At 36.5% G+C, this 13,130-nt stretch overlaps 1 protein-coding gene across 4 annotated transcripts in view; it reads right to left on the minus strand.

Annotated features, from left to right (window-relative positions):
- The window catches only part of Plc21C (Phospholipase C at 21C), a 99,416-nt gene that overhangs the window by 4,154 nt on the left and 82,132 nt on the right, over window positions 1-13,130 (minus strand). Inside the window, exons 7-19 of one of the 4 annotated variants that reach the window (XM_036366757.2) lie at window positions 12,888-13,085; window positions 11,386-11,568; window positions 9,992-10,172; window positions 6,719-6,944; window positions 5,001-5,179; window positions 4,596-4,809; window positions 2,781-2,938; window positions 2,542-2,712; window positions 2,281-2,481; window positions 1,882-2,212; window positions 938-1,382; window positions 488-871; window positions 276-420 (exon numbers count right to left, since the gene is read on the minus strand). In XM_036366757.2, the coding sequence (XP_036222650.2) occupies window positions 276-420; window positions 488-871; window positions 938-1,382; window positions 1,882-2,212; window positions 2,281-2,481; window positions 2,542-2,712; window positions 2,781-2,938; window positions 4,596-4,809; window positions 5,001-5,179; window positions 6,719-6,944; window positions 9,992-10,172; window positions 11,386-11,568; window positions 12,888-13,085 (3,016 nt within the window). Of the gene's footprint in view, window positions 1-275; window positions 421-487; window positions 872-937; window positions 1,401-1,881; window positions 2,213-2,280; window positions 2,482-2,541; window positions 2,713-2,780; window positions 2,939-4,595; window positions 4,810-5,000; window positions 5,180-6,718; window positions 6,945-9,991; window positions 10,173-11,385; window positions 11,569-12,887; window positions 13,086-13,130 lie in introns of all 4 variants that reach the window. The other 3 variants (XM_036366754.2, XM_036366759.2, XM_036366756.2) reach the window with 3 other exon arrangements.

Consider the following 13,130-nt stretch of genomic DNA (forward strand, 5'->3'; position numbering starts at 1 on the left):
AATAACTTCGTCTCCATTTAATATTATATAATTTTATGTGTGTGACAATATCAAAACGCACGATAGAAAGGCTTACGATACCGCAAAGAGTCAGACATAGGACTGACAACTCAGAAGCGATTTTCTCAAATCTTCTAGAAATATTCTTCAGAGTTGTATAGCATATTTTGTAGTTTGGGAAAAGAAAGTTCCTCTTCTGAAATTTACGACTTAAGACAGCTCGGGTTTGAAAACAAGATAAAGAATTTAAGGAGTTAAACAAATATTTAACCCACCTTGTTTCGATGCTCGGTCAACGCATTCCTCACGAATTCGTGTTGTTTTTGCAGGTCATCGGTACGTTTGTCGTAGGTTTGCTTCAGACGCACGCGCTCAGCTACACCGCGCTCCACTACCGAGCTTGCCACTTCACGCTTCATTCTAACGAAGGACAAGAAAATGTTATTAAGTTGGAAAAATGTTAATGCCACTACAATTTTTGACTCACCTAACCAACTCATCACGATCACGATGAACCGACGACAAGTTTTTCACTTCGGTACGTCTCGCTTCTTGCAGCTGATGCATTACCTCCGAAGTGACACGATCAAGCGACGCTTTCAGTTGTTTCATTTGATTTGCCTGTGAATTGCGCAACACCTTGTCCGCCAAGGCATAGATTATTTCATGATACTTCTCCTGTATGTCACGGTACTGCGTTGAATAATCCCGACAAGAGGCGAGTAAACGTTCTTGCTGTGAGCGTGTCACCAGTGCGGGACTCTCGCCACCACTGCTGGTGGCACCATCCACACAGTCGTCGTTGAGATCACCAATATCCGGAAAGCAGGGCGGCACTTCCACACCCGTATCGCTGGTGGAGAGACAATTACTAACCATCAATGTGAAAACACAATGCGCATGCGCAGACGCGCAGTACGAATTCAAAGACACTTACAGACTCTTATTGCTGAGACGTTTCTTTAGCTTGCTGGCAATGTTGAACATGGGTTTCTTATTACCATCCATAGGACTAGACTTTTGCATAGCGATTTTGATCTTCTCCTTATCGTGCTTCTTACGCAGCGACTCCAGCTTTTTTTCCAGCTCGAAACGCTTCTCGCGCACCAACTTATTGTCGAGTATCTTATCCAGTGGCTCTGCGCGCACCAAATCCACATCGAACTGTGACGACTCCACCTGTCTGATTGATGTCTGTGCAGTTGAGTCCAGCGAGTGCTGATGTGTAAAACCGGGTCCCCCAGCAGTGCCCGTATCGGCGTGGTCGTGATCAGCACCAGCATTTGCATCGACGCTCAAAATTGCGGCCGTGGTAATACTGGCGCGGTGCTTCGGACTCATTGTCGTAGACTCAACGGGGCGTAGCTCTTTCTTCTGGCCACCTACTTGTACAAAAACGACTTTTGTTTGTCAAGTTTAATGGACGCAGGCAGGTTAACGGTTAACGGGGTAACGGGTTGCGAGCAAACGTTGTGTTTTTTGTTTTGATTGTGTGTTTGTGTTGTTGTTGTTGTGTGGCATGGTGTTAAGTGTGTAGTTGGTTAGTTGTAGACAGAGGAGGAAAATGTTGAAGTGTCCAGTAACCAACAGTAGTTTGAAGGATATACAAATAAATAAATGAAAAAAGAAATAGAGACAAATAGTTCAAATAACCAAAGAAGGTATAAATTCAAATAAATTCAAAGTATTCTACATGAAATTATCAGAAGAAAATACAAATGTGGCGCTAAATACATAATAACTACCGGTATACCGACAATAAAAATTTAACCCACACCAAGATTCTTCATTTCATGCGCTCTAACTTACAAATACATGTATATTGTATATACATAGATACACAAACGGTATTTTTATAGACGCAAGCGCTCTAAAACTTACATGAATTGGTGATGTCCTCCTCTGATGATATCGGTTCGGTGCCCTCGGTCAACACGGCTAATTGTTTGTCGCGCTTCTCCAACTCACTTTGATACTTAATTGGATTAGCTAAAGCCTCAGCGAAATTTGAGAGATCATCTGGCACATAATCTTTTACAACAATATAGAGAAACAGCGATGCTAGTGTCAAAGGTTGACCCAATTCGGTGCGTAGATTGACATGTCGATACCCTGGACATAAGCCAATAACGGGTAGAACACGATGACCCAAAAATTTTCCACCCTCTTCATAAGCCGCAATGCGTATATTGGCGAGCTCGGGCAGCACAACCTGCCACAACAAACAAAAGAAATATTTTTATAAAAAAAAATTTTTAAATATGTATTGCAACCCTTCACCTTTTTGAACACAAAAGGCTCCTCGTCATAAACCGGATTCAAGCCATTATCGCGTACAATGCGTGTGCGAAAGCGTTTTCTCACTGTATCCGCGGGCAAGCCAAACATTTCCACCTCAACATAGGTGCCCACACGTTTATCTGTTAAAAATTGACCCGACAGCACAGTGATGGACACAGTACCAGCTATGATGCCATCGACCTGTAAAGAGTGACCCTATAAATTTGTGCAAGAACTAAAAAAGGCATTGAATTAACATACCGTGCTCTCCGCAAACGGATCCAAACGTCGATCGGTACGTCTCATAAATTCTGGCTTCAATAAATAGCCCGATCGGTCATTGTACTCGAATATGCCCAAATTCAATTGCATAGCCAAGTCCAAAGTCTGATAATTGAGCGCCACCAGTTGACAGCCGGCATTCCAGAAGAGCTGTAAGTAAGGAGGTGAATGCGATGCTTAGTGAAAATTTTATTAAAAGTAATATAAAATTCACCAACCTGCGGCATGAAATTGGAACTATCGAATCGTGTGCCAGTCGGGTAAACACGCGAGAGCTGATGTTTGTTGTAGTTGACAAATTCAATTGGGCGCTCTTTAAGCAGCGCTGTAGCTTGTTTCTCATCGAAGGAGGACATTTCGTAGCAGCGATTTTTTTCTAACGGAAAGAAAAGAGAGACCGAGTAAATATATAACATAATTAGTGTTATTGAAAGGAAAGTTGTTGGAAGTTCAAAACTACATTTCAGGTTCCATTACCATTATAAGGCAATGTAGTAAAGAATTCAAATAGTTAAATTTAGCTTTATTCTAACGCACAAGACCCAAAGAAATTGGAAATAACCCCGGGTGCAACCGAAATTGAGTTATTTCAACAATTTGTATAAATCAAGGCTTGTAATATTGATATTTAACTTTATTAAGATATGCATATGTCTGACCTAAACGGAGACTCTGCTATATGATATACCTTCTGCTCAAATATAAACGAGACTGGCTCAAACAACAAAAACGGTTAATTATTCTTCAATATTTATTTTATCCCTTTCAAAATAGTCACCATTAGAGGCGTTACACATATGCCACCTTTTTTTCCAATCTTCCTAACACTTCTGGTAGACCGCTTTAGGTATGGCTTTCAGTTCCTTCTTCGAATTCTCTTTTATGACTTCAATCGACTGAAAATGCTTTCCACGAAGCGGCAATTTGAGTTTAGGGAAAAGAAAAAAGTCACACGGTGCCATGTCGGGTGAATACGGTGCTTGCGGAACAATATTTGCGTTGTTTTTGGTCAAATAATCGCGTACAAGACGAGACGTATGAGCTGGATTTTGGAACAAGTCGAGCAGACACACGGTTCATGCCCAAAACATCGTGAATAATGCTATGAGCGGATCCATTTGATATGTTAAGCTCACTAGCTATCTCTCTTTCAGTTACACGACGATTTTCCAACACAATTTTCTTTACTTTTTCGACGTTTTCTTCGTTTATTGACGTTGCTGGAAGACGATCATGGGGCAATTTCTCCAGCGGTGTACGGCCGTCCTTGAACGACTTATACCAATCAAAAATACGTGCACGTGATAGGCAAGACTCCCCATATGCCTTCTGCAACATTTTCATTGCGTCCGTCGCACTTATTCCATTGGAATAACAAAATTTCAAACAAACACTTTTTGCTCAACGTTAATTTCCATAGTAAAATTCGAAAAACACACTTGAGGTTGACTTGTTTGTAGTGCCTTAAAAAACTATGTGACAGATCGCGCTCAAATTTGACATGTAAACATATAACAGTCCTGCCAACCTAAGCAAAAAAAAGTATGGCCATATGTCATGTCCTTGTCGAGTTATGGATAAAGTCTCGTTTTGCGTTGAGCAGAAGGTATTATAGGAGATTTAGAGAAAGTGTTAAAAGTGAAAGTGTACAAAGTATTCTTACGATCTCTTTATTGATTGTTGAGTTATCTATTACAGAGTAAAGGAAACTAACGAAATTCAAATGGCCTCCTATGTGAAGTAGGCGTGATTATGATTTGATTTTTAACCACCTTTAATCTTGGTAATATTAACTAACAACTTTTTTAATTACATGTGAAGAGGAAAGCAATCTACCTAATATCCAGATTTTTACCAGCTATGTAATGGAGGAGATATTCAAAATTTTTCAACTGCAGTAAAAGTTCTTGAGAGTATAAAAATTGTGTTCGCTTGAATAGTTGCAAAAATATACTCTTCGTAGCGTTAAAAGCTTATAAGTTTAACCTTTACAAAGATTAAAAAATAATCTAAAATCATTGTTGTGCACTTACTTTCCGCACTTTCGAATGTATAAAAATGCACCGGTTCCACGTAATTGACCAGCGCCGAGAGCTCAGCCGCCGCTTCAGTTTCCTTCTGTGGTTTTTCCGCTGTTGGATCGGCGCCTACTGGAGGATTGGGTGCTACATTCGGCATTGACTCATCGTCCGTCGAGCTGTCCGTATCCGACGAGCCAGTGCTGTCCTTAGAATTCTGACGAATTTGCTGATAGGGAAAGGAATTAATTTATTTTATTTATTAAAATAATATTTAAATTCGCACTATATGTATATCAGTTATGTTAAAGCAAAATATTAACACTCGCTAAGAGAATTAAAAAAAAAAACAGAAAATTTAATTATCTACACTATTTATACACTTGGTAGTAGCACTTGCCAAGTTAATAATTTGTCTACCTGCAGTGGAGGCGGATACACTGTGCTGCTAATATCCCCATTGCCAGTCAACACTGGTGTCGACATAGCCGAGCCGCCAGCCGCTGCTGCTGCAGGATTTTCACCCTGCACGGAGACCTGTTGCTGTATGGCAGACGGTGTGGTGGCGTGGTTTGCTGTTGCCTTGCTGGATGCATCAACTGAAAATGCAAATGAGTGGTAAACAGTGAGTTGTGTTTTTTGACAATAGCAATGTGTACATATTCAAAAGGCTTTTGTTTCCTTTGATTATTCAATACAAGTTTACCCATAACACTTAGGCTTAAACCGCTTATGGATTTCAATAATTAGAAAAAATAAATGTTGTTGAGAAATATTTTTGGGAATTGTATGTACGAGTAAGTGTCTTTAGCAAAGTCTGTTTGTACTCGTGTTACTATTGTATGTTTAGGAATAAATATTTACCAAGATTAGTAAATTAAGTAGAATAATAGTTTTCAGTACATAGATATAAAGGGTGTTTCTTCCCACAAAAATGTACTATCAGAGTCAAATCAAGGACCTAGAAAGTCAAAGCGGAGCTATATTTTTAGTTATGATTCTGTCGCTGTATAACTTTTGCTTCGTCCTGCTGAAATCACTTGACTTAAAACCAACGATGTTTTCATTGGAACTAAAAAAGTTTCGAATCATTGCGGGTAGCGTAAGTTAAAATGTGGAGTATAAGTTTGTGCTCAAACGCGTGTTTTGGTTATAAATTCAGTAAAGCAGTGGATTTGATAAAATACTAAATTTGTTTTCAACACAACAGCTCAATGAAATAATAATCCATTAACTAAGGTGACCCAATGCAAGGAGCATAAGATGCCTCTCTGATGAGAGATTTTTATTCCTTCCCCATCGTTTATGACTTGTATGTATATCGCTTAGTATATGACTTAGTGAAGCTAGCAGGTTCTGATTAGCGGAAAAAGCAACGATAGCCGATATCAGTGCAGCCGTACTAGCATTGTGGAATGCACCACGTGGTTTGTAACTTGTTCTTCTAGAAAAGTGGATACCTTTAAAAACTAATTTAACTTTTTAAAGAAAGTAATTAGTTTTGTAATGCATTTACCTCTCATATTCACACAATATCTCTCTATATATCGAAACATATCGGCAGCAATGCCGATTTCAGTTTTGACAGCTCACAACCACCAGAAGTTGGAGTTATAGAATTAAAAAAAGTTTAGGTATGTATTACCTAGATATTTTCTCCGAGTTTCGTTCTAATAAAATTACCTACCGCATATTTTTTAAATGAGCAATTTTCCATATACTTATTGATTATTATTTTACCTTCTTATTGCATTTTAATAATCACTACCATGAGCTTTCTAGTATACCACTGCGTATACCTAACAAATATATACTTTTTTTTTTTAATTTTGCGCTTTACTGAATAAGGTTCTATAATTACGCAATCAACAGAGCTGTATCACAATTCCCACGAAATGTTTTTGCTCATCACTAAGTGATGATAGCCAGCTAACGATGTCCATTAAGCGGATTCAATTTGCGTATTAGCGGCCATCATTAATTATACACGGCTTTGACTTCAGTGTTATGAGTAAGTCATTGCCGCATTATTATAAACTGCATGGTATACTCGTATATGTGTTTGAAATATTGTATATAACATGAACTAATGCGCATACTAAAGCATACCAATATGTTGTTGTAAATAAGCCACTCACCTGAGTTCGCAGTCGACAATTTGCTGACCGTTGTTGGGGCCGCAACTGCGCCTCCCTTCTTGTGACGATGATGGTGATGATGTTTTCGTTTATTCTTAATGATAATTTTACGCCTAAGTAATGACGGTGGCGGCAAGTCCACATTGGGCTCTAGCGGATGTGAATCTAGCGGTTTATCTAATAACATTTCACCGAATATCTCACGACAGTAGTTGGCGATTTTAGCCTAGATTACGATACAAATGTGCAAATGGAAAAATACACAAAAAGCATAGACATAAAATATAATAGCAATAATAATGAAATGAGCACGAGCATTAAATTATGGCAAGGAAGTTGCAGTAAATGATGCTATTATGGATACAGCTACGTACATATACAATGTATATGGTATTTTAACAGTTTTCGCTGTATATATGTATTTGTGTGTATATGACGGAGTAAAAAAAAATCTTTTCAAAATATCGGTAATAAATATTTTTTAAAAATATGTTAATTAATGCAGCGGTCTTGGATTTATCGATAAAATGTATATGATATTAATTGTGTCCTTCTCTAACTCTATTTGGTACTTCAACATTTTTAAAGTCTCACAACAAGTTTCAGAGAGTATAAATATAAACTGCCGTTAAGCGAAACGGCTATAACTAAGCTACAAATTAAGAAACAAACCTGTAATTTGGTACATGGCATCTGTGGTGTAAAGCTTTTAAAAAAATATTCATGCCCTGCGCCTTAATAGGTTTAAAGTATATGTCACGCAAATCACTTAGGTTAAATCGTTCAATATTGCTGAGAACAAGTCTTTCATCTCCTCAAACGCAAAACCGGACCACGCCCACTCTCAATATAACAGTTATGTTGAATATTACTAAAAGTACAGAAACTCACTAAATAAATACATCAGAAGCAATAAATTTCACAGATGGTAAAGAAGGGTTACAAAAGACTCAAAATTGGATAGTGGGCGTGACAACGCCAACTTTTAGGTGAAATTTAATATTTAAGGAACTACTACTATTATTACTAATATCAAGCAAATTTGATACATCATATTATCTTCACATTCTTTTGTTAGGGTTAGGGTGTGAAAACCGGTGAAATGGGACTAACATCACGCATATCTTCCATAAAACACAATTATTAATTACATCTATGTTTTTCGCTTAACAGTATATAAACCAAGCACTAATAGAGACATTGGAACAATACTTTACACAAGCAGTGCCTTCAAGATATGCCACCCTTAACCTAAAAAGTAAGCATACGTTTTAAAACCCCAGATACCAAATATGCGCATCTCAGTGCCGATGCCTTTCTATATACGAAAAATATTGGTCAAGCTATGGGATATATTAAAGGTAATTGAAGCTCCAAATACCAGATATGAGGACCACAATGCTTACGACTGACTATGTACAAAAAACAAAAATCTATGTGATAAACTAATGAAATTCAGAGAGCAAATTTTCTTAATACTAATGTGTTTTTGTATCAAATATGAGTTAAATTGGCTTAATAATTCCCCCTAACCACAGCTATGTTGGCTTACACTCAATGTTAGTTCTTCCTTACTGGTTCATTTTTGTTTTCTTGATTTTCCTAACTTTTTGAATAAAGTTTCGGCAAAAATTACAAAAAAAAAACTGGATATTAAAGATATCAATTTCAACGTCGGAGTGAACTTTCTCAGGACTGCTCTGGACGGTTGCAATATGGTCTGCGACCAAAGTCGAAATGTGATGTTCTATAGAAATTACTACTACATTTCAGAGAAAGCACTAAAAGGAATTTTACGTGTAACCAAAAGGTTCGGAGTAAATTTATATATTATTCAAGGAAACGAATAAAAATTTCATGTTTAAGTATTGCAAAATCATCAGATCTAAATTTGAAGTTCCAAAGCTGAAATGATATCACCACAGAGAAGGTGATTACATTTCGTGTTGTTTCTTTGACTGTTAGAACTCAAATTGGTATTAACGCCAGATTTATATAGATTACAGTAAAGCGCACTTGATCTAAGTTTGTCTTACGGTGACTGCTTAAAAGTCATGTATCTTCGAAAAACGTACAATAAGCATAGCTCAGATTCTGAATGAACAAAACGCGACTGTCATTGACAAGTCGAGCACACCACAGTGACCGCAGTGAATAGTCGATATTATTGTCTAAACATAAGGTCATCAGTAAATATTTCAAATCAGATATAGCGCATCTCTAACATTAGCTACAAATGTATATATGTATGTATGTATGTAGTATAGACACTTGAGTCTTAAAAAATATACTTGTGTACTCGCTTATACACTTACATACTTATTTTTACATTTTCCTTTTTACTGCTTCAACCTAAAAATTTATTCCGCCACATTCTTATTTGCATACATTTACATGGATTTACGCTACACTAATGTACAGTTATGTTTTTTTTTGCATGTCAAACGGCAAAACTTTCTTCAGAACAATTTACATTTTTTTTTTCACGAACTATTTATTTTGAAATCAATTCCATCTGCTTAGATACACAATATCCTAGTTTGCCTGTGATTATGTGGGTCTGTGAGTGTTGCTGTATCGATTTCTTTGCACAACTAACTTGCAACCTAACTCATTGGGGTTAGCAAAGGTAACCTTTTGATTAAAACTTGTGAATTTGCATCCTTACCAACTGCATACACATATTTATATGCACATATGTATATATGCATGTATGTATGTGCGTGAAAAACTTGTATAGAAAGTTACTAATGGGCGGAGACAACGCGCCGCAGCGTTGCGATCTCATTTTTGATTGTTGCCAACAGCAGCGTGTTTAAAAGTTTGCATTTCTCGGCAATCTTGGTTTGTGGCAGCGAAGCCTCCTTTTCTCCTACGCATTGACAAAACAAACTTCGGCATATTGAATAACCGACGTAATGACGTTCTTAACAACTTTTAACTTTTTCACGTTATACTTCGTAAATGGTTCGCAGCTCGCAAAATAATGCAAAGTACAGAATTTCCTTACGCTCAAACACTTTTAACTGCATTTCAAACTTATACATACAGTTATTTTATGAATGTTATGAAGAATGTGGAGTGTTTCGTGCGCATTAATTGTAGATTTCGCATCCACACTTACGCGCTTTACACAATACAAATATTTGTATTTATCTAACGACACTATTTAATGTTTATTGTAATTGTATAATCTACAATATTTGTCTTCGACAACAAATTGGATAACTATATAAATTACTTGGAATAAGTCCTTAGCGCATTCTTATTTACCTGTTGCCTTGGATTGCAATGGTTTTCGAAACTTAATATCACAGGAAATTCCGATGTTTTGAATGCGCTCTCAGCAATCGCCTCCAGCGCGTCTCTGGCATTAATTTCGGGAACGAGTGTGTAGCCGTGCACAATAACGGGCTCATCAGTGCGGCCGTTCCAGAAGTCCAATTCCACGCATCTGAAATGTTACAAAGGTTAAATTTTCGAAATGACATTGCGGCACAAAGCAGAAGTGTTTCAACAAAAATTTAATACTGTTTAATCTATATTATATATAGTAGCTTTTTTCTATAACTGATCATCAATTTTGAAAGCGATCTTTTTTTCGACATTCGAGAGAACATTTATTTTGTGTGGAAGATCACATAAATGACCTCTGTGGAACCGTTGACAGGGATTTGTGTGTTGCACTCAATTTTCAAAAACTTTAAGATCAAATATCCCCATCGATGAACGATTTGAATCATCCGAAGCATCCTGAAGTCAATGAAACCACGTAAGATCCGACCACACTATCAGTAACATTGAATTAGTTAAAATAAGAGTGGCACGGCTGCCGGGTCACAGCCGAATCTGGAATTATAAAGCTGATAAGCTTGCAAGAAAAGGCAACTCAGTTTCACCTCGATAGAGTAGAAACAAGTCTGGATTAAATCGAAATAACTCTAGTGGGCTCTTCGCGCAAACAAGGTTCGCATAGTTTTTGAATTACACTTTCTTTATATGAGGTTGAAACAGATCATGGATAAACCATCTTAGTTTTCACAAATTCATTCATAAATGTGATGATTTCAAGAGTTTTCCGGCTTCTCAAAAGATTACCTTTATCAGTCGAGCATTGATCTGAGGTGCAACCATAGAACTTAGCCTAACCTAACCTAACTTAATTGCAATCATCTAAAATTTGCTTATTTTTGAAGAATACCTCTCTATAGTTTTCATATACAATATATTTTCGAAAAATGGAAAAAGTTTTAGTCCGCATGGAGATACTCTGATTAAATGTATTATTAGTTATACATATGGTTCCTGCATATGATGCGACCACATACACATTTCCGATCCGTCTAAATGTAAAACCATGTTATCGGCTAAAATTTTAAACTAAATTATATTTCTGATATTTCAAATTGTTTGAAAAGAAATAGTTGGCCGTTCGTTTCATACTTATTGTCGGGTTGTTCACAACTAGTTCATTTCACTGCTGGGTATTAACATATGCAAGGACACATGCTTTTCGTATTTTGCAAAGTACTTGAGGCGTTGCATAGCTTATGTATTCCTTTTCAATGCTGTTGCATAATGGAAATTGCATTTTTCATTGTGTTTGTTGCTTTACCAATAGACGCGCTATTTGTCAATGTCTTACGCTGCTAGTTTTCGGTACTCACCTACACCCGGCCAACAAGCATTGACGATAAATTTCCACCGACGATTTGCCTGTCAACTGATGTCCTATTAAGTATGTGTTGTGAGAAGAGTTTACAAAATAATGTGATAATGGCTGATCCATGTCGTCGCATAAGTCCAATTTACTAGGCGCCACAATCGGATTGTCGTCTGACATTAAATATCTACAAATAATAATTAGTGAGTTTTAACATTATAAAAATTCGAATAACGCGCTATAATAGAAATACTTTGAATATAATATATATCCCATAAATATCAATTTTTGGTATTTCTGAGATCGCTCACCGGCAGTGCTACGTTAGATACCTAAAGACATTTTAAATTTTCTTATCTCCACAAATCTCCATTTCCTAACAACTAAGACAACTAAGTCTGGGTTATCACTAAATGGAAGTTATAGAAATCAGGGATAGATGAGTTAAGAACATTTGCGACTTAACTCGCTTTAAACACTTCATTCTGATGTTTATTCAAATATGGCTTTATATTCCCACAAGCTTTGACTGAAAAATAGAAAACTTGAGCCTACAGTAAACATTTTTTTCATAATTTCCAACTATTTGGACAATTCAAGATCTTATATCTACTGAAGCGTTAAAACTACTAGTTTGATGTTTATTCGGGCAAAACTCGAGTTTGTGCCATGACGTGCATATAATTTGAAGAGTTCAGTGGTTCTATGAATCTGTGAAAATTTATAGTAGACTTCTTTTCTTAAGTTTTCTTGACTATTTACTATAATCTCAGCTTATATAGTGCTACTATGATTAGACAATGGTTCAGTGGTTTTCTGCCTTCGCCCCGCAATATAATCCAGTTAAGTCAAATTACTTGGTAGTCGAGACATTCAGTAGTATCTGGACGAAATATGACTTTTCATCCGATATCAAGTCGATGCAAACTTCCGAATCGAATTCTTCAGGCTTATCTTAACGTTTGCTTTTACAGCAGCAGTAATGTTTTCGGAAATACAAAAACGTTAATATTATATCTAACACAAAACTTAATCAATGCTTGTGGACATCTTTAAAACCTTTCCGTTAAACTCAAACTGTAGCTATTTATAAGCCCTCACACCTTTTATTTCCGTGTCAAGTGATCAATTTTTATAAAACTATTGCGTAAAGATAAAATTAAGCTAGAAATTCGTTTCCTATTATGGTAGGATATATAACCTTAAAATCTGAAAGGTCTCTCGTATCTCAAATCAACGGAAAAGTAAATAAATTTTTTTCAAGTAATGTATTTGCTGCACTTTGGAGATAACTGTAAAGAGATAAAGTTACAGTCAGTCTCTTACTATTATTACAATACTTTATATTAGAAAAATGTCAAAATAGAGATATTCTAAATAAGTTTATAAGCCTTTAACAATAATTATTTAACTATAACGTGCCCTTTCGCAGATTTAAGACATTTTCAGATGACATAATTTAGTGAAAATTTTAAAATAAAATTTATTTTTTTGTTAGACACCCACCTCAGAAAACCATCTAAGCTTAGCTGGTTCTTCTGTGCATTGAATTTATTCGGCTCGTACTCCTGTATAATCTCCTTGGCACGAGTTGCGTTCGCGTAAGGATATAAAATCTCGTTCAGCCGTGGATCGCGCTGTGTTTTGTTGAGAAATTCCACAAGCTGAGCGATGCACATGCATTTGCGTTTCGAATTACCAACGCTGAAAACAAAAATATAGAAAATATTTGTAACTTTGGAATTTTTC

This window comes from Bactrocera oleae, chromosome 3, assembly GCF_042242935.1.
Source record: "Bactrocera oleae isolate idBacOlea1 chromosome 3, idBacOlea1, whole genome shotgun sequence".
Taxonomy (NCBI): Eukaryota; Metazoa; Arthropoda; class Insecta; order Diptera; family Tephritidae; genus Bactrocera; species Bactrocera oleae.